Here is a 26505-nt window from a genome sequence, read left to right on the forward strand (position 1 = left end):
CATTTGATGCACAAGCCTCTATCCTCCTATGAATTACTTTAATCCTCCTTCATTTGTGTATCACATGCGTCCTTCCTAGACACTGCAGATAACAATGGGAGGGTTACAGTACTGCCAATCCAGAAAGAAGTGGGCAGGACTGGGTATGGCCAGGTGTTCATTGGCAGTATTAGGCATATATATTGTAGACCTGACAGTCAAATCTTTCATTTTTACCTGGTCTTCTTCATAGTTTTGAGTCTGCAGTCTCTTAATTGGATAGATGGGGATGATATAACTCCCACGCATGCTCAATGTATGTAAATTAGGGTGCCCATGTGTAGTTTATTGTGCTTTAATAGAAAAATGTTACACTCCACTTTACGACAAGGGAAATATGTCTGAAAAAATAAAGTACACTCAACTTTAGGACAAGGGAAACCTGGCTGACTTACTTCCTTGATGATATTCATGAATCGGGGCCCAAATCTCCAGGGTTTATGCCGATGGCACTGAAGAGAGCTGACAGTCATCTGTGTAGCTCGTTGGATGGCGACTGCGACCATGTAGACAGCATCGTACATCAAGGCTGCATCTGTCTGTATTGGAGACATAGACAGACTACATTTTATTATAATACTCAAGACTGATCAAAGCTGCTTCTGTCTCTCATGACACTCCCAGTTGGTGGAAAGTCTATTATTACCTGCAGTATTCTCCCCAGAATTTTTTTAGGCTGGAAGGAAGAAACTGTAGTTGGGTAGGGGACCCTGTAATGTGACCTAGCTTTTGATAACCATCATATAAAGGCTAGGTGGTTACTGAAAAGTGATGGGTGGTTTACCCAGCTTAAAGGGGCTGGGGAGAACACTGCAATAGATATTTTTTGGTAACTCCTCTTTGCAAAAGAGGTTTATGTTTCTAGATGAGAACTGAAAAATCTAGACAGGCTTTTTTAATATTTGAATTCCTTACACCAAAAATCAGACAACAAAATGCTTGGCTGTTATGTAGAAAATCCAACTTTCACCTACAATTCCTTCAACTAAAAAGAAACCATGTCAGAGCAAGCAAAATGTCAATTTTATTGCTAGTCCCCACAATTCCCTGTACTCCCTCAATATTGTAATAATCCAGGGAAGGTAAGTAGCATATGCAGTATTTCTGAGTATGGGGAAGTGTGTGACCCATTACCATTATTCACTACTTAGACCGATGTGTGACCTTGAGAAGAGACGTATAAGGGGGGATATGATCACCCTGTATAAATATACAAATGGTCCATATAGAGAACTTTCTTCCCCATTATTCACTTTGAGATCATTACAAAGAACAAGAGGGCACTCCTTGCATCTGCAGGAAAAGAAGTTTAAGCTCCGGATAAGGAAGGGATTCTTCACTGTAAGGTCTGTGAAAATGTGGAATCTGCGCCCTTCGGAAGTAGTTTCAGCAACTACTATAGATCGCTTAAAGAAAAAGCTGGATGTTTTTCTAGAAGCACAAAATATTTTTGGATATTAAGGCTTTAAAGTAAAAACAACAGTGACTGTTGGAACAGGGAACATATGATTGCCTCATGGACTCAGGAAGGATTTTTTTTCCACTGTTGAAGCAAATTGTACCAGGTTTTTTTTGCCTTCCTCTGGACCAACTATGTCTTATAGGGTTTAATATCTGGGATAAGTTTATTTCCCTAGTGGTTGAACTTGATGGACTTAAGTCTTTTTTCAACCTAACCTACTATGTAACTATGTGTGTAACAGGTACTGTTAATGCTAGAGCATACAAAATATTTCTAGACTTATTGTATCTTTGTATCAACAAATAAAGTAAGGCCCTTTTATGTTGCAGCATGGCAGTTCCCGTTGTGTACAAAGCCAGCACTCTAAAGACACATGATATGGAGGAATTTGAGTGCTCAGCACAGAGCCCTGATTTCAAACCTTTAGGATTGGGAGTGGCTGAATTGGCACAAATTCCCATAGACAAAATCTTGTGGAAAGCCTCCATAGAAGAGTTAAGGCTGGTAAGGCCACAAAGAGTGGACCATCCCATAATATGCCCTTGCTTTTAAACTGGATGTAAAACAAACTCATATAGTAGTGATAATCAGGTCTTCAAACTTTGAAAAGTCCACAAACCTTTGGCCACATTGTGTATTCTAGATTAGTGTCTCATGCAAGCCCATGGGGTGGACCAAGCATCTGGTATTAACCCCCGAACAGCCCAATAACCAGGTAGATTTTGCAGTAGTTTATGTGCTACAGCCAATAAATGACACTCATGAAATCACCCTCTGATGGAGAAACCTTCTTAAATGCAACTGGAATAAAGGTTTAGGCAGGCACTGGTAAATGATCAGTTTTTAAACACTTCTTTGCATTAGTTGTGTTCCCTTTCTAGCACACAATGAAAATGACAATCACCCTGATAATTCTCCCATAGTGTGTGTATTTTTTATTTTTGGAATTTTTCTAAGGAACAATAAATGACACTAATATTTAAGGGGGGAATTTAGATTCCTAAACCTTTTCTGGATCAATCAGTTTTTCCCATATTAATCTTCTCCAGTCTTTGAGATAGATCAGAACCATAGTGAAGAGCTGATAGCAATATCTGCTGTTTGTTATAAATGGATTCCCTAGCTCTTTGAAAAACAGAGCATGACTGATTTACAAATATATTGGGTTAAGTTGGCCTTTTAGAAAACAGTATTGCAACAAAGCACTAAAAACTATCACGTAGTACAAAACTCAAAGAGTACAACAGATCACAGAGACATTCTGTCCTTCCAGCACTGACAGTTATTCAGAAAGTCAGCTGGTTATGTTATTGCGCTGGTCTTGTTGTCAAGGTTGTATATTACATCAGTGGGCTATAAATATAATACTGGAAGTCACAGCAGTTTGATAAATATACAACTGGACTTCAGCTTGTCAACAAAGCAGACGTTAAATTAAAATAGCTTCTACCAGCAAGACACGGGTAAATAAAAAAGAAAGAGTAGCTACAGGGCTTTGTAATCAAGGTTGAATACAGCGCCATCAAATCACACCTTTAGCTTGAGACTGGAAGGTGAAAATAAAACAAAAACTATTAGTTACACTGAAGAAGCCACAGCTGGCACCTGTATTACATACTATGATCAAAAGGAAATCTAGAGTCCTTTTTATGTTCCTTTTAGATATATATGGTTGTAATCAGTTCAGTGTGTGGTAATGTTTCAGAAAGCTTGTTTTTATGTATAGTTTGTAATAACCACTAAAAGCTGGGATAAGTTTATTTATTAGCTGTATTTATTTTTTACTAATAATATTTTAGTTGAAAGTTGTGTTTTGAGGGCCTTTTCATGATGAATGTGTGGGTAAACCTAATGGAACAATGGGAGTTCCAAAGAGAAACTCTTGAGAAGTCCCAAAGAAGTCCATGGAAACAGGTATGAACAAGCAAGACACCGGGGTTATTGGAGGAATGGAGAGGGCAACTTTGTAGTTTTCAATGAGTATAATGTTAATAGAGTAGTGAAGAGGAGCAGATAGGAGCTAGTTGCGTCTTCCATGTTTGTTTTTGCCTTACAGACCTGAACTCAAAAAGTGAAGATATGCAATATAACGTCTACAAATAATAATTGTACAAAAGCTTCAAACATGTAATCGTTTTGAATGCCAGCTGAAAATGCTTTAATCCCCATAGCTTTATATCTGCAGTGTGAATATAGACATTGTTGCCAATGGCTGCCAGTCTTAACAAATTTAGAAAGAGATTTGGTTTTATAAGTACTGTGCTGCTCACTGTTTTCCTAGTCCAGAGATCTGTCTGATTTTGCTTTATATATACTTCATACATGCTTTCTAAACCTCACTTGCATTATTCCCCCATAATTTGTTATCCGTAGAATAGCTGTAATGAAGCAGTGCCCTATATCTCCACTAAGATGTTCACCTTGACACAGAGACATGCACGATAAGACATTATAAGTCAGTCCAGATAAAACGATCAGCTGCAAGGAGACCACAGGCAATACTGGTAACCAGCCATTTGTCCTCGGTCTGCCTAATTTGTGTATAGGTTTCCGTTCCTTATTGAGTTCTAGGGTTTAGTTTAGGTCCTTTTTAAGTACTAGAGTTTATTTTCACTAGCAATGACCACTCTCATTGTCTGCACAGGAGAGGTAACCAGGTACTCTAATGCTACTGAAATGATTGTACTCTAAGTTCATATTTAGATACAGATTCAAGGTTCCAACCTAGCAGTGCTGCAACATGTTTGTGTTTTCAACTCAGGGCTTTACTTAGTAGGTCATTGAAGCTTGTAAGCTATGAGCTAAAGTATCATATACATAAAATACCAAAACACCTTAGCAATAAACTCATGAGGTCTGAATGGGGGGGGGGGGGTGTAGATCTAGGACTTTAGAACTTCCTTTTATGTATACACATTGGTCCTGATTTATTAAAGTTCTCCAAGACTGGAGAAGATAGCCTATGATGGGAGATCCTGGGTGATCCTGCAAACCTAGAGTGAATCTGGTCTGGGATCAAATCATTTGGCAACTAATATCAAATGAGTTTTTAGAAACCTATTTCAGATTTGTTAGATCTTGAGTTTTGAGCTGAATTTTGAGTAGTGGCTAAGTGGACACTTTCTGCATGACGTCCGTATGTTCTTAAAAACACACTGGTAGGTTGATTGGCTTTCCTTCCAAACTGGTGCTTATTTGGACAATTATGACATGACTCTAAGACTGTGTATTGACCCATGCTATATCAATACAAAATGATATAAAATAATGATAGAATTTTGTTTACAATTAAATTTGCCCAATTTTGACTTTTGAAAAATTCAGATATAAATCTAAACTATCAAACAGCATACCCATAACATGAATGATTAGCTATTCCAACAGCTTTTTTATATCTCTATCTCTTTTATTTGTTATGTATTTTGCCCTGAGCTGTCCTTTAAGAATTTAATGTAGAATATCTCTCCATACTTCATTACCCATTCACTTTCTTCAAGCTTCTTTGTATCTAGCACATGTGACACTATCATTCGATAGATGTTAATGAAAACATCACAGATAATACTTTATATGAAAATAGGAGGCATAGAAAGCCATACAATTTCACAAAAAAGGTGATTTTTTTATATAATGCATCATTAGGTTCCCATTTCCCTGCTTTTAGATGCACTGAAGGCAGCTACATAGGACAAACACTAAACAGAGTATATATAGATGATCTAGGGCAAACAGCATTTAGCCCTTTTCATTTATAACAGTCATAATAATAACGGTAATATGTTGCCTATTTATTCCAACAATTCTTTGAGGAGGAGATATCTACATATATGAAATGCAGACTCATTAGATCCCAGATTTACAAGTAAATGATCTTATCAGTGGATATAAATATCCATCTTTTGTTTGCCATTTAAGACGAGAATATGATTTTCCTTACATGGGAGCTACACACACTGAGGTTAAGAGTCCATTCGTAATTTATGTATTTCTTTAGTAAAACGCATGTGTTTTGCCACAGAAAAAACATTGTTAAAAAGATTATTTTCAAAGGAGCTGAATCGCATCACATCATTGCAGGGCAGCTACTTTTATAGAAATTTCTGCTAAGGGAAACCCAAATATGGCAAGTTTGCACCAAGTGAAATCAAAGTCTGAGCTTCTCATCTTTATGCTTTTTCCAGGACAAAGACTCAGAAAGTAGACTTGTAGAATGAAAGGTACGCAATGGCAACTTCAATGGTTATCTTAAAACAGATCTTTTCTAATAAATCCTGCATGGCAAATTTTAGGAAATTCAGGATGAGTGCATTTAATATTTTTCCTCTACTCTTTACTAACCAAACCTAGACCACCTAATCACCTTCCCTTAAAGTTCTATAGGGCTGTCTCCTATGACCCATATTGTTCTAGGTCTCTCTTACTTGTAGTTTCATAGGGTTCTATAAGTATGTGTACATTTCCAAAGAGCTTCTAAAGCGTTTCTCCTAAATAGCTTCTCAAAGGTTTCTCTTGGGCTGTCTCCTAAGTATCTACTCAGGGGGATCCATGACCCCCAAGTAACTTCTCTAATGTTTCTACAGAGTTGTCTTTATATGTAGCAACCTGCAGGGTTGTATAGAGTTGTTTTACATGTATCTGCCTATGGGATCTATAGAGTTGTTTCCTGAGAAACTTCCCATAGGAGTCTATAAAGCTGTCTTTAGAGTAGATTTTCATGGGGATCTATAAGATTGTCTCCCACGTAGATTTACAAAGAGGTTTAGGGTATTCTACTATGTAGCTTGCCACAGTCTCCTATATGACTCTTGAGTAGCTTATCATACCATAGGGATGCCTCTAAAGTATATTCCCGAAGGGTTTCATAAAAGTATTTTTTATTGTGGTTATATTGAGCTGTCATCTGAATTTGCTTTCCATGAACTTCAAAAAGGATGTCTGTTGAGCTTCTCCCACCTCAATACATTGGTCTTATAGGAACCTATAAGAAGCTTCTGCAGCTACACACCTGTAACCAGAGCATAGAAAACTGGGTGGGAATGGGATAAATGAGATAAAGTTCTGCTGACTTCAACCTTGCATGATATTGGGTATTTTTTGCAACATCAACTATCACCACATTCATTAAACTAAGTGACTTATCCCCTGCAGAGTTTTAATTCAGTGAACGGCCTAAATTTGTTTTTTAAATAACCCCCATTGTTGAATAAAAGCTCTGCTGCTTTTGGAATTGTATGTTTTGTTTTTTTAGGGGGGGCTACTTCAATTTAAACTAAGAACACTCCCCATGTTTTTTTATGGGCAAACAATCAAGGAAAGCTTCAACTTTTCCAGGTAGTGTTTCCTCTTCAAAACATCATACTATTCCATTAGGATGGGCAGCCTCGGTGGCATAAAGGAATATTCGTTTTAAGGATTTTATATATAGAAGGGGATATAGTTTATCATTTTTACAATTATATAATTTATAATTTTTACTGTTGCATGGACAATAAAAACAATGGGCATAATATTAACAGCATATAATAATTCTTATCTGTAATTGTATAAAAGCACAGTATTTATTAGGAGAGCAGGCCATCAGACAGTGGTGTAAATCTAAATCTTCATTATCACCGTGCACCACCAGATGCTCTGGATTATTAATCAGTTTGTAAACTGGAAATATAGCTGGTGCAGCAATATTAATGTCATGGCAATTTCTATATTAGGCTCTGTCCTGTGTATTGTTGGAACTGTGCTTTTCTTTTTCATTTGAGCATTACAGATGGCTCTATAAAACGGTGAGGTGACAACAAGCCGTAAAGATTTATATATAGCCTTGTACAAGGGGCAGGATTGCTGGAAAATGGTTAACTACTAAATAATAGAAGTATTAGGGCTGTATCAACACAGCATCCTAAATATGACCCCCTTCAAATTTTGGAACCCCCAGACTGCATTAGTGATGGAAACAGTTGTGGCATAGTGGCCCAGGTCTTGATGACATTGCTACTCATGTCCATGTGCTGCTTTCAGGTAGACATATTTATATTCTACACAGGCATGAGTATGGTGGCCTTCAACAGAGCCCATTTCATCAAGCCACTCACTATAAGCACCTCTTCCCCAATACTTGAACAATTGGCGGCAATACCTCAATACTGTAGAGGTGGCATTACAGGAGCAAAGTTAGGATATGTGGACAGAGCATTATCACCCTGTAACATAAAGTTCCTGGAGATACTGAGGAAATTAAAGGTCTGCATCTGACCAGTATGTTAAAAGTTCACTCAACTTCTATTATGGCATCCCTCTCTCATTACCTGCTAACAGCATGTCGCTTCTCAGCTGCTCCTTCAAGATTCTGACGTGGTTTAGACAGCAAAAAAGCAAATTCATTCTAGAGGTAACAGTTGCATTTCGGTAATTCTGCAAGCTATGGCTGGTGAGTTGTCAATCACAGCACAATTGCCAGTGTTACATGGTTCTAGCATTTAATGTAAAATGGGGGGTTAAGGGTCAAAGCGTTCATTTTATTTATTGTTTTACTTTTTAAAATACACTTTCTTTTTCTTTTTTCGTTAACAAAATTTACCGTATTTACCCCAGAATTTTTTTTAGCTGGGTGGGAAGAAGCTGTAGGTGTGTGGTGGCCCCTGTATTGTGATCAAATTTTTGATTAACCAACCCAAAACAGTCAGGTAGGTACTGAAAAATGCCAGGTGGTGCAACTGACTAAAAGGGACCGGGGAGAACACTGTTAGTATGCCCAAAAAACAAGGTATAAACAGTATGCCGTGTTCCCCTTTCCCGCTGCTAACCCAACCCCATCGCGCCCCCTCTTAATGGCATTTGCTGGCTGTAGGGATGACAGCTGGGATTTGCAGACTACTGCAGGATCATCTGCATCTACTGCTGTCAAAAAATGACCTTTGAAAGGATGTTTGTAAACTATGCTTTGTAATAACAAAAGATTTAATATACCTGTAAAAATCTTTGCAATTAATTGTACCACTAATTTAGTATATTAAACATTATACGTAGTGAATTTGTTCAACAAGAGTGCTTATTTATTCAGTCTATTAAAACTGAGATGGTCCAATGTACAGGTCCTTATATGAAAAAGGTGCACATAATATATATCGCTATAGCTACTTATTGCTACTTAATCATTGGCGGCATGGGGAGCTTAAAAAATCCATGGTGACACATTGTATCATGTTTTAAATGTTTAAAAAAAATATTATTAGTTTTAAAAATATAAGGCATCAATTTAAAAATATAAAAGTGTTTAAAAAAAATAATAGAAATGACCACTGTAGAGTTGTTGGATGTAAAACTACATTCAAAGGGCCCCAGCTCAGCAAAACGTGCATCAGTTGCTGCTACAACACACAAATAGACATCTTTTATATCCATTTTATTTCCACTCACAGTCATCATTCCATCTAGAAGGCCAGTCTCTGGTTTGGGGGGTGCTTGCAGACGTTCCATCGACCATTTATCAACTACTGATGAAACCTGAGGATTGTCAATGTTCAGAAGGCGGAATCCGGTCATATTCACACCACTGTATCTGTATGGCTCAAGGTCCAGGGCAAACAGGTCCTGGTAGAGAGGAAACAACATACATCACATGTCAATGCTACAAAAATGAGAATACATTAATTGTTTTAGCAGTGGTCTTTTAACTAAAGATACTAAAAAATGATCATATTCCGTAGTAGCAATGTTGTTCAAACATGCATTCTTTTAATGCATGGTGTATATGTGCCTAATAAAGCAATAAAAAAATTATTGCATGCCTTTGGCCTTTATCTATGGAAATGGTAATGCCCATATTCATGTGAAGTTCATGAAAACCTGGGCCAGCCAATGAAAATGAATAAAAAGCTGAACCCAGAAGAAGACCAGGCATACTAATTGGAGGGTTGGAGAGTATAACATATTTTAGATTTAAAGAGCTGCGTGGAAAGTGTGCAGATATTGTCTTATAGCTATGGGTATTTTCAGATGGTAATGAATTCATGGTACAGGGGATGGATGACGAAGTTAATGCTTATGCTAAAGCTTGTAGCTGCGGAGAGCCAGGGACAAAAGATTGCAAAGATTTTTAGCATAAAGGATCTATGCATGAAAACCTTTCATAGACAAGTTCAGGTTAAAATAAAAACCTTTCCTTGCCCATGACCCCAACCTAATGTAGGTAGTGGCCACCATTGTTTTTACATCCTTCATTCAGAAGACTTCTCAGTACTGCCTGCAAACAAGCAGATAGGTTGCACCCATAATCTTTCAGTAAGACCCCATTACTTTATTTATGAAGTTGGATAGGCATGTGCAGTATAGAGTAGACATCTGGAAAATGTATGTAAACAATATGGGAGGTCAATGCCAAAGGATAGGGGTAAGTTGGCACCTAGGCTGGGTAGGGTTATCTTAGATTAGGCTAAGGGGAACTTTTTATTAAACCTGAACTTATCTTTGAAATGGGCCCTATCTCTTAATTTAACTACACTGGTAAACACTATTGAAGATGCACATACAGATGCACTGCCATAGAAAGAAATTAGCTCTGCAATTCAGTTAGCAAATTGAAATGTACTGGACTGTACTGTGAAACTGTAAGACCTCCGGGTTGCCAACAGTGCTTCAAATCTGACAATTCTGCTAATGATATATAACTATGGTAGGGGCAATAAACTGTAAACTCCTACTATGACTATGGACTTTTGGGCTGCAAAAGATGTTGGAAATACAAAAATTCCATAAAGTTTAGTGGCTGCTCCATGCAGTGCTTTTGAGCAAAACTCAAAAAGTACATACACCCTGAACTATATGTTTTTATACAATATTAAGGCTTCAAGTCTGAATGTCCCCCTGCCTCTCCGTATATCCAAGAATAAAATCATTATATAAAACATAATATCACAGCAGTAGTAGTCCTCTTACCATTGTTGTAAAGAAGTAGTGATAATATTCAGTCATCATTCCCATAGCAAGAATCTAAAAAAAAAAAAAAAAAAGATAACAAGGTTAGGTACTTGTTGAACTATTATTACAGGAACATCAGGAATCTCTATAAAAGAAACATTTCATAGGACCTATAAGAAGAAACCTATTTAGACAATTTTAGGACAATCAGAAAAGTATGTAAAATAGTTTTTCTGGAATGGAGACATTTTGAGAAAATTTAGACATTCTATTGCTATGGTGCTATGGTTGTGGTGGTGGTGGGGGGGGGGGGGTATAGACTATGCTAGACTGGGAAGCATGGTGATTTTAATGTTGTGCATGTTCTGCCTATATTTTAACCTCAATTAATTAAATCTTCTGTTTTTGGAGTATGTAGTTCACAGGGTAACAATGCTTCCTCTCCATTGACATAGTAAAGTGAGCATTGCCAACCTAAGAAAAGGAACCTAAGGAAGTGTGTTAAGGGAACGATTCGCTTGATGAAAAAAACCCTAATGAAAGCTAATGTCACTACATCAGCTAAGGACTTGTAAGCTGTCATATATTACATTTTTACCTTTAGGTTTCGATAACCAGTAAATATTATCCACCTCCCCCCTAAATTTTAAGTGTACCTTCAGCCAACATGTTTTCTTTATATTAGATAGATAAGGCTATACATTCTAAATCAATTGCATGTGTATTTACAAACAATTTCTAAAATCTCTGTATGTGATGAGCAATTTTTTCAAATATATATTTCAATTAGATGTTGCTTTGCTGCCCCCTTCCACCATGGGAAGAGCTATACTTGGTTGACTGTTCAGCTAGATTCATGTTCAAGGAAGGCCTGTTTTTTGGCGGCTCCCAGGGGCTGCTATTGCACCGGACATTAAGTCACTGGCACTACTATTCTGTTTCTCAAAGAACCAGCGCTTGCACATTTGGAGCGGTACTGAACTGCTCACTGCCTTTCCTATTTATTCTCAAAAGGTTGTCACAGGTGGGATGTTACATGTAGCCTTTCACCTAAGGAACCAATTGAGGGGCATTAGAAGGTGGCAACAACACCACAACCTCACCGCCCGTCTGAACAAAGCCTCACTGTCTAGCGGTATATAGTTAACAAATCTCCTAGTAAAAATATGTCCATTTCCTGTATTTTATTTAAGTATTTTTCTGTGTGTTTGAATGTTCTTTGGGCATACTTTTAACTATGTCAATATTTTATACAGGGACGATCTAACCTATTATATAATCAATCTCCACCATGCAGTAGGCTGCTCTCCTGAATACCTAACACCCAACTAGGAGGCAGTCAGTGAAATAATTCTTTAACAAGAGAATTACAGAGAAAATCTATTCAGCTTTGTAAATTCAATCAGCGGTTTTGTTCTGTTAATTAAAGCCACAGCGATGGTAAGTTGCCGCCTGTCACAATAATTCCATAAAGGGAAGGGATCTGCTTTGAAATCAGTGAGAGGGAAGAATACACATCCAATTCAGACTCTTCATTTGATAAAAGAAGTTCTGTGAGCCGGCTTCAATGCCAAAAGAAAAAAAAATGAAGCAAGCCAATAGGAGCTAAAAATAAGAAATGTTTTGTCTCTGTTCATTCATTTAATATGATTATTGCTTTAAATGGCTCCAGACAAAAAAAAAAAATTAAAAAAACAAAAAATAGAACACCGCCTTCCATTGCCGGCAGGAATAGACATTAAGGGTGACACTGGGCTTTTGTTTCCAACACGACTAATTTGTTCTCCAAATAATTTATCTAAGGCGTTTCACAGAATGATGGAAAAAAAGTGTCAGGATTTAAAACAAGACGTGTATCTTGAAAATTAAAATTAAATGTATGAATTACAGGGAATATCCACTGTATTCTGAAAAGTTGCTCTGATAAAACTGATTTCAAGGAATTAAGGTGCTCCCCTCCACCCTTTTCAATGATCATGTGATGTCCTCTGTTTTCTGGCATGTAAAGGAGGTGTCTCCTTCTTCGGGTGGCCCTATTACTGTCTTAATGACATGAACATTTTGCTTTGGTTGTCCATTTGGGGATCTCCTTTCAGAAATCTGCAGCATTACGCAGGCAGCCTTTTTAGCCTTTTTTTTAGTCTATATGAATCTGATTATGAAAAAAACATGTATGCTTCAATATTTGATTTGGTATTGCTAGATGCCCCAATGACCTTATAAAAGACATCAGTCCAGACATATCAAGGTCCAAAGGCATTACTATTCACGGTCACGTGCCAAATTATAAGTGCAATGGAAATTATCCAGGGAATTGAATCAGGAATATGAACAAAACTGGACACAGCACTAGACTCCCTAGATATTTCCCTCTTATGCTTTTGGATTGAATCTTCACCAAGTAGTCACTTGGACTCCAACACAACCTCTGCTGCTGCCACCCTGTACTGCCTTTTCACCCAGCCACCAAGAAACCCTCAGTGGATCCCTCCCTACTTTCTAGCTACTCTTCTATCTCCCTTCTCCCATATGCTTCCAAACTTCCTGAACACCTTGTCTATAAAAGACCCACCATTTATCTGAACACAAACTTTCTCCTTGACCTACTCCAGTCTGGCATTCGAGCTGCCCATTCCACTGAAACAGTTCTTACTACATAGTGGCCAATGACTTCCTCAGAGCTAGGTCTCAAGGCAACTTTTCCCTTCTCCTTCTCCTTCTCTTTTCTTCTGCTTTTGAGTACCATCTGTATGCTGATGACACTCAGATCTATCTGTCCACCCCTGACCTGTCTCCCTCAATCCTGGATAAGGTTTAATGCCCACTTATCATTGATGGCTGGCAGATTTCTGAAAATAAACCATGATAAAACAGAACTCATCATTTCCCCCTGCCCCCCACATTCAAAATCTACCCTGGATAAATTTTTATTGGTTATTACCACTGTTATTCAGCCCTTCCCTCAGACATGTTGTTTTGACGTCACCTTTGATTCTCCACTCTCATTTACCCCCCATATTCAGAACTTTTTCAGGTGCTGCCAATTTTATCTGGACTACTATAACCACCTCCTCAGTGGTACTCTACTAACCTGACTCTCTCCTCTACAATCTTTTACACTGGTCAACAAACATTTTCTTTCCTAACAAATTAAAGTGCACAGATTCCAAATATGGTATTGGTTTTGCTAGATTTTTGAAATAATGACCTCAATAATAACCTCATAGAAAACTAATGAAACATGAAAATTAAAAAGATAAAGCAAGATTAAACTAGATATGCCTACGTATACAAAATTAAATTGTTGAAATACTTAATGTCAGTATATTGTGTGATACTTCCCCCACCTCCTAGATTGTAAGCTCTTCAGGGCAGGGTCCTCTCCTCCTCCTGTGTCACTGTCTGTATCTGTCTGTCATTTGCAACCCCTATTTAATGTACAGCACTGTGTAATATGTTGGTACTATATAAATACTGTTTATTATTATTTTTAATAATAACAATAATAATAATAATAATAAAATATATTGCATTATTCTTCTTAGTAGGGACACAGGAGGAAATAATGATGTCACATGGGTTTTAACACTTGTCTACTCTGTTTAAAACTAAAAAAAAAAAGTTTTGACTTAAGTTAAACTTTGAGGTAAAAAAGTACAATATAAAGGCATGACATAATGACAAAATAGGAGAAACTGTTGGTGTGGATAGCTTCAAATGTGATTAAAGACTTTCACGCTAAAAGGACACAGAGGTCTTTATGTTCCTCCCGAAGCTGAAAAAAACTTCTACAAAATGATTACCACAATGGAAGTGAGTGTTGCTCTGGTGCTAAGACACCAATTACATCATAACAGTATTATTGTCTATCCGGGAGAAACTCATATAGTTTGTAGGTGAGAAAATGTCCCATCTAGGTGTCAGACCTAAACCCGAGGAATCAGCAGAGTTCATACTTTCGGGCGTTGCATGTTTTCAATTCTACTATTTGTTCAGATAGCATTCAGTAAATATAGAGGACCCTTGAGCCCATGTTATCATGGAAACCCTAGGTAAATGAACTACAGTTTTATTTACTGAGCACATTTCAATGGAAAATGTACAATGAAAAAAAAAGTCATAAGTGTGAATCCATTTGGATGTGTCTCAGAAGAATTCCATAAAAGCCTGAGTCTTTATAACAATAATTCAGTCTAAAATCCATCACTGACCTAATCCCTGCTTTACTCACCAATGCAATAACACAATTAGTACAATTAGTGCCATTACTCATTAACACATACAGCCTGTTACCAGCCAGGAAATCCTCGGAAGAATATTTTCAGTATCCTCATCCATTAGGGTTCCATTGTGAAAGCTGGAGACAAAAACCTTGATAAGCCTTGCTTAGTAACTGTATGGGGCAGGCACTTAACAATGCGACAAATGGGATTTAAGTGACAATATGTATTTATAATGATGTAGGAGATTTCATACCCCACAAGTGATGCAGACAGGTAACCCTTGCAGAGTGGTGAAATGGAGTTCTATTCTGTTATGTAAACTAATTCTAGCAGTAAAACAGAGATAGGGGAATAGATGTAGTGTGACAATGCTCTCAGGGGTCTACAAGTCCTTTCTTCTGTTGTATAATGTATTCATTGTGAAATAAAGCACAGGGGACTCGGTATGACCCCGTATTTAGCTCAGCTGTACTCGTGTGTGTTCTCTGCCAAGCTTTTCCCTTGGGATTTGTCCGTGCTGCTTCAGGCTGTAGATCACAACTGCAAGATGTAAATGATGTAACCAGTGCAAACTGCGCATTATCTTTTGTAGGCCTTGTTCGGCTTGTAAAGTCTAGTCTGAAGAGCAGTGCACACTGCAAAACATCTGAAATGCTTTTAGCCAATGCCAAGCAGCTTTATTGGAGTAAATATATAAACAATTCCAAGCTGCTGTTGCTGTGCGCATTCAGCCTAAACATCCAACATTCAGTTCGGTTCTGATCCCAATATTCGAGCAAACCAAGTTAGCTTTTTGGCTGGTTGAGCTGGCACTCACTGGCATTGTGTACATTTAGGTGAGAAGTATTGTGTACATTTAGGTGATTCTAGAAACCATGCTGGGGCTCAGCTCCACCTGTCTTGGTGTCTCATACATAAAGGCCCAGCTGACCTTGTCAAAAGCGTTTTCGGCATCAACTGACAGCATACACATAGGGGGCTTTGAAGTTTTTGCATATTGGGTCAGCAGGATGGTTTTAATGGTGGTATCCCTGGCCTCTCTCCAATGTATACACCCCACCTGTTTCTTATGGATCAGGGAAAGCATGTACTGCGAGAGCTATTGGCTATCAATTTTAAGAAAATGTTCATAACTACATTAATTAGGGAGATATGCCTGTAATTTGAGCACAGTGTGCGGTCCTTTTCTGGTTTCAGCAGGACGGTAACATGAGCCTCTAAACTTGTGGCAGGAAGGAGGTGTCAGTCGAAATAGAAGAAAACACTCTAGTTACAAAAGGGAACGATTTGGGGGCATGAGGTTTATAAAACTGCAGTGTAAACCCATCTGGACCTGGCTTTTGCCTGCTGGTGTAGATTTGATATCCTCCGAGACCTCTTCCTCAGTGAACAGGGATTATAATTGGGTAACTACTTATTACTGTTGCCAGGGGCCGTCTGATTGAGATGAACTGAATATAGGTCAGAGTGGAACTTGTGAAAAGTCTGCAGGATATCCCTAGGGATGGAGGACAATTCTCCCTTTATTGTGCGTATGGAGAGAACATACGTGGCTGACATCCGCGGGTGTAGCCCACTAGCTAACAGTTTCCGACATTTGTCCCCATATTGATAGATTAGTTTACGAAAGCGGTCCTGGTGGCGTTGATGTGCTACGTCATAAAGTTTGATGGATTTCAGATGGGTTCTGGCAGCAGTCAGCTCCAAAAATATGTCAGAAGATTTCACAGATTAGATTTGTAACTGCTATTGGATGTGGTATAGTTAGTATAAGCCACATTACTTTGGCCATTTTTCAATACATAAAAATAGAATGATCTAACATTTGGATGTGGTACAAAGGTTGGGATGACTGGTGCAGGAATGTAAAGGTGCTTGCACTCAATATCTACAGCAGTCTGCCCTAAATTTTTAGTATTATATTCTTTTAAAGTCTTTAAAACATCTTTTAACTTCAGTTCCGGAATGTTACCATATCTTCTAATGTGAATGCTGACTGGGTTTGTATATAAGCTGCCTGGCCCTCTTCCTGGATCAACCCAAGTACATTGTTTGGAAAGATCAAGCTGTAATGGACACTCATGGATACTGGATCTACCAAAAAGATTTAGGACTTCTACACTACACATGGACATGTTCATACCATAATTCCATTTTTTTCCAAATACATGTCAATTAGAACACAGTTTAATGCTACTTAGATAAAGTTTAGAAGCGTCTGCCAAGAAACTCATAAGCATTTCAAACTGGACTCAAGTGTAAGATGAACAGACCTGAAAGTATTCAGTATCTACCCAACTACAAAAGTTGGGGCTCCAAAATATCATGAAGGTATCCTAAAGAATGTTTCACTACAAAAATCTTAAAAGGCGGAAAACATATTGCAAAGTTCCCCCTTGATGTGCTATGTGTAGGCAGAACCACCACTTTGAAGACTCGAAACTAAAAAGTTGCCTGCTTACCTGTTTGAGAATTTCAGCTGCAGTTTCATGTGAGCAATCAAATATCACATAGAATTCCTTGGCTTTCTTCATCTCTTTGAGCAAAGGACGAGCATCCTTGTTTCCTGAGGGTAATTGGCGAATTTTTATTTTGATGTTGTATCTTGATGGAGCTTTGATGAGTTCTTGCAGACGGATTAAACCTAAGGGAGAAAATAATGAATGAAATTAGTTGGACAGTAAAATTCTTATAACCAGATAGTAAAGATGCTCCAGATAGCTCCATGCAAACTAATTAGCTGCCTTTGTTAGAAAAGTAAAGTTGGGAAGTTTATGTGCAAGTTTTAATGTGGTCTTGTAGAACAAGTCAAGTCATTTGCATCTCAAAGTACTTTATGTTCTTTTATAAGGGTGTTTTATGCTCTGTGGTACTGAAACAAAATAAATGCAGCTCCTACCATATTGCTGAGCTTTTGCACTTAGACTGAAAGGAGAACAAAGAGGAATGTTTAAAGGAAAATGTCTAAAGAAAGGTTTTTTGAAAATCAAGAAAAAAAAGTATGATTACTGTAGGATCAGCTTTAGATTTAATCTAGAAAATTGTTAAATCAAAATGTATCTTTAGGCTAAACATTATTTTTTTTTAGTTTTGGATAGAGAGGGAATGGGTTTTACCCTTTGTCAAGTTTTATGTCTTTAACAGAGCGGTTTTAAGGTTTGCTATAATTGGCTTTCAGCAAGCGGGTTTAAATCCCATAGCAAACTAAAGATAAGCATGTTTATTACTACACAACCATATATAACATCTTTAGTTATTGGTAGCTAAACTTTTAAATGAGTTTGCAAACAAAAAGCTTTACCAAATGCACTGCAATTGCTGTCCATTCCATCAACTAAATATACCAAAATGCTTTGAAAATTCTAACAACAAACTTCTCCTACTTGGTCCTTTGGTTTATTAATAAAATTAAAAGCACACCATAAACAAGGGCAGGTAAGCTGCAATATAATTCATTTTTGTTTAGCTTTGCTTTAACAGACCAGAGGGGGCAAATAAATGCTGTTTATTGCTAGGCTTACATACATTTTAATTTGAATTTTCTATTTATTGCTGGCATTTGCCACAAAGTTCTCCTAAGTGCAGTTAGCTTGTCTTTTTTCTTTTCCTCTGATTGATGCATCACTAATCACATTTAAATTTCCCAAATAGGTCTGAATATTATGAATGCGAGACCCAGAATACTTTTTTTATTTGACGTTGTGGTGTAAAGTCTACTTTGTTAACCAAAGCAGTTTTCAAATATGAAGTGGCCTCAAGGCACTTAAGAAGTACTTTGAGTCAGTTGCAAGTTTAGAAGAACATCAATGGTTCCAAAATACAGAACTATTTATTTTATTAAATAAAATTCACATTTCTACACCTACGTTCTACACCTTTTAGTGGTTTGTACAGTATTTTTTATTTGGCCTTGCGATGTTTGGGATAAGATATTAGGATATTCGAAAAGCCTTGAATAGTTCAATATTAGTTGCGCCTTCTTCCGAAGCAATCGTCAGCATCTCGTTATGGGTCCACAACAAGAAATGTTATTTCAAAGACCATCTGAGGCAATGTTTCTCAACCAGGGTTCCTCTGGAGATTGCTGGGGGTTCCTTGAGCAATGAGCAATTTGTGACTCTTAGGTCATTTTAACTGACCGATGTTATCTTTGGCTATCTCTAAGGGTGACATTCTTCCAAACGGACAGAAATGTAAAAGTATTCTTCCCACTGATCAACACACAAATGTACTGTTCGAGGGAACATCCGATTGCTTCATGGGATCAGGAATTTTTTACCTCTGTTGGAGCAAATTGAACCAGTTGAACCATTGAAGCAGTTTTTTTTGCCTTCCTCTAAAACAACTATGTCTATGGGGTTTTTATCTGGGATATAATCATTTCCCTAGTGGTTGAACTTGATGGACTATCTAACTTTATGTAACTATGTGATTGTGTATATAGTAATTATAGCAGCGGCTCCCCAAAGACCTATCATTTATTTCAAGGGTACCCCTATGTTAAAAAGGATTTGCACTGAGGTAACATTACCAAGTTTTAGTAGGAGAGAGAGTTTCAAAGAAAACGGATACTGCTGTACTGATAAAACTCTGACTGCTTTATATACTGTACAAAATAAAGAAAATAATGTTATATTAAATACTCTTAAAAATTTTATAAAATAGATAACATTATCTTTAACAGGTTGTCTTCCCAAATATTACAGAACGCAGAGATCTTTCATACAGTAGACCCAGACAACCTATTGCCCTTCTGCAACCTGATTTTCTCTACACAATACCTTGGCTCTTCTCAGAACCTATTAGCACCAATCACATGAAGACCTCAGACCATATTACCACCAATCACATGAAGAGCTCAGACCATATTACCACCGATCATACGAAGACCTCAGATCATATTACCACCAATCACATGAAGAGCTCAGACCATATTACCACCAATCATACGAAGACCTCAGATCATATTACCACCAATCACATGAAGAGCTCAGACCATATTACCACCAATCACATGAAGACCTCAGACCATATTACCACCGATCATACAAAGACCTCAGATCATATTACCACCAATCACATGAAGACATCAGACCATATTAGTACCAATCACATGAAGACCTCAGACCATATTACCACCAATCACATGAGGACCTCAGACCATATTACCACCAATCACACGAAGACCTTAGACCATATTACCACCAATCACATGTGGCTGCAGAGGAGCCCTTCCAGACTCAGCTTCTATATATCAGTTTGTAAACAGGTCTTGCTATCTCTGTACATACCATACAACCCAATGAACAGAAATTGGCAAGCAACTAATCAACTTATTGGATATTGATGTGCATGAAATTCTAATAGCTTTTACTCCAGTCGCCAGCATCTGTTTCTGCTGGCAAAAAGCTGTAAGAATCTGCATGAAATCCATTAGCTTGGGTTCTGTTACTGCAGTGAGCATGAAATGATGCACTTTATCAAAAAGTACTTTTTCACGCATTGATGGAATGGAAGATTGGGCTAATCTGCCAACGAAAGGAAGAAAAAAAAAGTTATGCAGCAGGTGTTTACATAATGTCTTATGCAAATGAGGGGAAATATGTGTTATATGCAAATCAGTAGACTTTATCTCTGTAATTGTGAGTCTGAAAGATAGATCTTGCCTGAAATGTTTGTTCCTCAGATTCTGCATTTCATAAAACAGAATGGGAAAAAGATGTTTCTTGATTACGGTCTGTTACTTTTTCTCATATAGGAAAGAAAAAAAAAAGAAAATATTGCTGCGGTACATTTCTTACATGTAGGGCAATGAAGGATAATGAAATCCATGCCAACCAATCAGTATTCTTTTTTATTTAGAAGAGTTCTGAAATCTGATTGGTTACTATGGTTCACTTATTCATCTCTACTTTATTAAATAGCACAAATAATTTTTTTCATGGATTGTAGTATATTAGTACACATCCTATAAAGTAATGAATTTTGTTTTAAACAAAGATGATTTTTGCAAGCCTTTGCACTCAGTTGCATGTTGTGGCTGGGTGATCCAGCAAACCTGGAATGGATTTTTTAGCTAGCAAATGTTTTGAATCCTGGACCAGATTCATTCCAGGATTGCTGGACCACTTAGCGTCACTGGTGAAAGTGTATTCTCTCCAGCCTTGGAGAGCTTTCATAAATCAGGCCCAGTATGTAGCATCTGGCTGTCCTTGAGTGACCAGATGCTTCCATTGACTTGAATTGGGATATATTGCAATTGCAGTGAGCTGCAGCTGAACGTGCAGTTACATTGTTGTTGCTAAAGGAATACAAATGGTCCATAATCTGTTGTAGTACAATGAGCCACAACCACAAGACAAAGGGTTTGCCAGGCACTGAGGTTGCCTATAATAACATCAGGACTGCTCTTCCAGACAGGGCTGCATTGTGTGATAGAACTGTGTGATCATTTAGCAGGCAAAACCACTCACAAATATATATTTCATCTACATAGCTGTACTGGAGTTTAGTTTTAAAGGCCAACATACCAAAAGTTGTTTTCTTGGTTTAGGATAAAGAGCGAATACTTCTGTTAAAGCTGAACTCCATCGTTACTTTACATCTTTCACAGTTGTACATGGCCTTCTTATTTAATAAAATAGCCTTTTCTAATTTCACTGTGCATTATAAACTGCGGCAAATCACCCTCATTTCCTTGCTGGAGAATGTGCAGCATAATCTAGCTCCATTCCCCCAGCCTTACTGTCCAAGGCTCTGCTATCACTCATGTAGGCTCAGAATCAAACGTGGGCACTACCATAGTTTCCTGGTTTCAGAAGTCCGAACCCTTCCTACAAGCAATAATTAACCTTATTAATTATCTCATAGAAAACAGAGGGACCCAGTCACAATGTCTCTGGCCCAAAAGTTATGTCATTCAAACAGAAAATAATAATCATTTAAATCAGGATATTTATCAGGGTAAAAGGAGGAACAAAGTAAGGCAAATATATAATTTGCTGTGTTGAGGTTTCATCACACTTATGTATGTCCCTATGACTCTGGAAGAAAAAGAAAAGGTAGTATTGGGATAGGAAAATACAAAAAGAAGAAATATCCCAAAAGAACTGCTCTGAACCTGTAGCAATTCAGCATCATTTCCTACCCCAAAGGTCCTGTTCCCTACTTTCCATCTCATGAGGATACCCTACTAATATCAAAGGGAAGAGTTCCCAATAATGCACAAAAACAATTTTTTCTTCGCCAGTAATGATTTTGTTAACTCATTTTACAATCTGTTTTCATATTATTTTACCATCCTGCAGCCGAGTTTTCAATATTGGCTTGTAGGACTGCTCTAATCCAAAATACAACCCTAAACCTGAATCATTTAAGTGAAAGTAATATAAAAATGAGTTTGTCCTTTCTTACACTGGGAGCATTTAAACTAAAATATGTTACTGAGTGCATCTGGAAATCAAGGCAATATCTAATGCAAGCCATTAGGTCTGGTCTAAATTACAGACTATTGGGACTTTGGGTTCTAACTAAAGCTTATGGCGTTCATCCAGCATCCATCCATCCATGCTAACAATCATTTTAGAGGACTCCACATACAATTTGAATAATAAGTATTCATTTTAGAAAAAAGTGCATTTTTATGAATTAAACTGCCTCAGCGCAGGTTTAGCCAAATGTTCAATTTTTATTAGAAAAGTATCAGAACCTCTTATCAGTATATGGCAATCATTGATTAGATTTACATATTCAACTAACTTTGATGTTGTATTGTTTCATATCTGAGCTTTCTGCACCGGCCCTATTCACCAAAATCTTTTTTTTTGGATGATTGGTCGAGTGGAAGCATGGAACCCAGTCCCAGTCCGTTCTCCAGCTTCGTTTCTTATACTTCATAGTTTCTCTTCTTCTCTTTGAAGATTCCACTCATCACATCAGGCTTAGCATTTCCCCCTCTTTATGTATGTAGTACCCACTTTATTTCTCATTTTACCCATTCTCAAAGAGCTGATATTAGACATTGTTCCCTTCTTGCTTCTAAAACATAGCATCTGGATCTTCTCCTCGGCCCCTCACTGTGCATTGTGTTCCGTTGTATGCAATACTTTAATTCTAATCCAGTATATTTCTATACAATATCCAAACCCTATGTTTGGCTTTTCCATTTTTTAAGACCCTGTTCCATGTTGGTAATTTAAATATTATAACAATTTATGTTAAAAAAAAAATGCTGTCAGGTTTTTAATGCTGCCCTACTAACTTTTTCTGTCGGTCACCAAGATAAAAAGTATTGGTAAGTCTTTTCTCAGTTGTCACTAAAAAAGGATTGGAGGAAAAATCAAGGTCAACTGTTCCAGTGACTACTGTCAAAAATTTCAATTTCCCCTATATCTTACTTCCTATTATGTGAAGGTAGTATAACCAATCAGAAACAGATTGCATAAAAATGGAACTGGCAATGTGGAACTCAATAGAAACAACTGCCACCAGGCAGGTTCATTTTTGCAAAATGCACAGATAAGGTGGCTTCTGCAATAAAACAAACATACCTGCCAGATTGCAATTTTAATTTTTTACGCTCACCTGTCCTCCCACCCTTTAGTGTGCTGGATCATCGGACATCTAGATTGGGCAAGCAGGGATGATGTAACTCCTGCACACAATTGTGGAATGAAGAGCTTGAGTTCTGCCTTAAGGGCTTACTTTATTTTATACTTATCCAGAACTAACTTGTTTTGGCTGAATGAACACATGAAATCCCAGGTCTTTAGTACGTCTATTACCCTTAGTACCCCAGAGCAAAAACAACTCATCTTCTAATATGCAATAAAAGGGTTCTCTTTGCTCCTGCATGTACTTTGCCATCAATGGCCGTGTTGCAGTAGAGTAAGTGGACATAGGCTAGTGAGAACATCTGAACAGTGAAAGATATAAACTGTAAATTAGTAGCTATACTATCACAAAACAGTTAAAAAAAATTGGCTGTTGAAATTGTTGAATTCAGCAGTTTCCTTTTGTAAAATTATAGCCTTTTTTTGATTAGACCGGAACGAGCAATCTACTCTATTTAGCTTCAGGATTGAAACAGCACAATTATTTATTGATTTCTACCCAAAGCTACCAAATAAAGTTCTTTAATTCAGGACTAGCCCAGATGATTTAATCTGATCGGGTTCCAGGAACTCTTGAACGTCTTGGACAACACAGTAAACAAAGCAAAATAGATGGCTCCCCTTAGTGAAAGTGTGGCACTCCGGCCTGGCATTCTTCATTCTTACAGGAAAGGTAAAACAATGAAAGTGCATTAAAATTCAGGAGTGATGAGGGCTGCAAAGGAAAGTATGGAGAAAAGAATAGATTTATTTTAAAGCTAGAACTAGAACCGGCTTATTTATTATGGATGTATTGTGCAATTGGCAAGATTAATATTAATGTGTAGTTCCAACCCAAACACATTTTACACTTTACATAGAATAGAGAAAGTTTAGGTTGTGTTTACACTGCTGCCCTACAGTGACATGTTTAAATGTGTGTCATGCACTTTGGTAGTCTGTAATGCCATTTTATTTTATTAGAACCTCAAGGCAACTTTCTAAGAAGAGGTTGGCACAACTGTTGTCACCAGGATAGTAAATGTAAATAAATCTTCAAAACCTCAGAAATGGGAATTAGGGAACAATGAAGCGAAGATTGATCTGTGGCCATGAATGGGCTAAACATATATATATATATATATATATATTGTATATAAATCTTTTTTGTGATGGCAGCATTAGAAAGGCAAAATAAGCCCAAAGTAGAACTCTAGTCAGAACCTAAAAGTACCCTGGAACCTCCCTCCCTTTAGTCTGTCCTTTGGTAATTTTTTATTATCTTGACTCTGTACCAAGGTGTGGTAGGCACGGGTGGGAACACCGTACCCTCACTTTTTTCAGGAATGGGCACGCATGCCCACTCCTATTTTGCAAAGAATTTTAGTGATGGTCCATGGCTCTGACCGGTCTGCCCCCTGCGGCGTCAGGAGAAGAATCCCGCTGGGAGGGCACCGGCCTGAACCACGGATCATGTCTCCCGTATGGAATTGCAGACTCAGGGCGGTGGGCAGGTTGTCTCTCTGAATAGAACCCACCCACTCTTACATCGCAGGTTCAGACCTCGGGGTGGGGGGTGGGGGGGGGGTGTCATGTGCAGGGAAGACGAGCATTATTTTATTATTTCACAGCTCAACTCTAAAGGTTGTATTGCAATCTAGACCTATTCCAACAGATGAAACTGCAGGTAAATTCTAAAATTAAAGAATGAAAAACAGTTATAGGGCACACTCTTTGCTATAGCCCAAGTTGTTAGAAGCAACAAATTAATTTTATTGTGGACTAGCTAACCCCTTAACGTAATGCTTAGTTCCTCTTTAAATCTTTTTTAAGCTAGCAGAGAAGTATCAGAGAAAATCTTTAACTAGGCTAAACATACACTAAATGAACATCTCAATGCATGGAGCCATTCTCAGTACAGCAAATAGATTTACTGAACACCTGGCTGGGATATTTTAAGGATTTCACCAAGATAAAAAAATAACACATTTCCAATTGGTTCAGCAGTTTCACAACGTGATATATAAAACCATCTATAAACTCACCTAATAATAATTTTGATTATTTAAAGCAAGTGAAATCTTGAAGTGTTAATCTTGCCTTTAGAAACTTTATACTAAGTATAGAAGCAAGCATTCCAGTTTATGTTTGATGGGAAAGCCATAATAAGAATTTTAATTTCTTGAAATTATTTATACATCCACAGAGACATTTTCCGTCCATTGAAAACAAACAAGCAGACCTACCAGACTATGCAACTAAAGAAGAACTCGGGGACTATTTATCATATATACTTGAGTATAAACTAAGATTCTTCTTTTTTTCCTCAATCTTCTTGACTTATACTCAGATACACCACTAGATGATGCTGTGTCCTCATGCTGTCGGAAACAAGAGTCATGAGTTTGTTACCGTCACACTTATCTTTTCCTTGCTCCTGCACATGCAGGCAGTTCTGAGCCCAGGTGCACTTGTTCTTTCAGGTTTAATTAGTTTTGCCCTTCCGCTGGCCAATCAGGAAAAAGCCCCTTAATCATCCCTGGCTATCTAGCTGGCTCAAACACAGAACTCTGCATTTGTGCAACATGTTTCCACTAGTTCAGAGCCCCCTAGCTCTGCTGAGCATTTCCTCACCACCTTTTTAATTCAGTGCTTTCTCTATCCAGCTCCTGTGTTAACCCCTTGTTGTCCAGTTTCCCAGTTGCCCAGTTTCCCTGCCTGTTCCCTTGTACTGTTCCAGTGTTCCTGTGTCTGCGGTCATCCCCCTATCTCCATTGTCAGCTGTGCTTCCTGTCACTTCCTGTGTTCCCCTATGTCTGCGGTGGCCCCCTTGTCACCAGTGTCTATTTCCTTGATCTTTGGTTCTTGACCCTGGGCTTATCCCTGACCTTTCTTGCTTGCTGCCTGCCTCGACCTCAGCCTATACCATCATTAGTTACACACTTAACATGGGGACAGGGAAGACATAATTAAGTGACCCATCATAACCAACTCAAAAATACCTAAAGTACTTTAATCTGTAAAAAGGGAGAAAAAAATAAACAGATTGGGTCTTTGTAATTTTATTTTTTTTCCTTTTAAATAAATGTTTGGAAAAATCACACAAACACACAAATTTCATTTTCATTTCTATCGATTTTTGTTTTTAATGACAGATACATTTCCTGCAATTTTCAGGTAAAAATAATTACCAAATTTTCTATTTGGATCAGTGAGGCTGTAAAATGGTTGTGAGTCGGGGATATTCCCCTTTCTACTGTCACATTGGACTAGACAA

At 37.7% G+C, this 26505-nt stretch overlaps 1 protein-coding gene across 6 annotated transcripts in view; it reads right to left on the reverse strand.

Moving 5' to 3' along the window:
• Positions 1–26505, reverse strand: part of GRIK1 (glutamate ionotropic receptor kainate type subunit 1) — a 228898-nt gene that overhangs the window by 85456 nt on the left and 116937 nt on the right. For all 6 annotated transcript variants that reach the window (XM_072398109.1, XM_072398097.1, XM_072398115.1 and 3 more), the window contains exons 4-7: positions 17100–17281; positions 10433–10486; positions 8915–9088; positions 435–578 (exon numbers count right to left, since the gene is read on the reverse strand). In XM_072398109.1, the coding sequence (XP_072254210.1) occupies positions 435–578; positions 8915–9088; positions 10433–10486; positions 17100–17281 (554 nt within the window). The remainder of the gene's footprint in view (positions 1–434; positions 579–8914; positions 9089–10432; positions 10487–17099; positions 17282–26505) is intronic.

This window comes from Pyxicephalus adspersus, chromosome 1 (assembly GCF_032062135.1).
Source record: "Pyxicephalus adspersus chromosome 1, UCB_Pads_2.0, whole genome shotgun sequence".
NCBI lineage: Eukaryota > Metazoa > Chordata > Amphibia > Anura > Pyxicephalidae > Pyxicephalus > Pyxicephalus adspersus.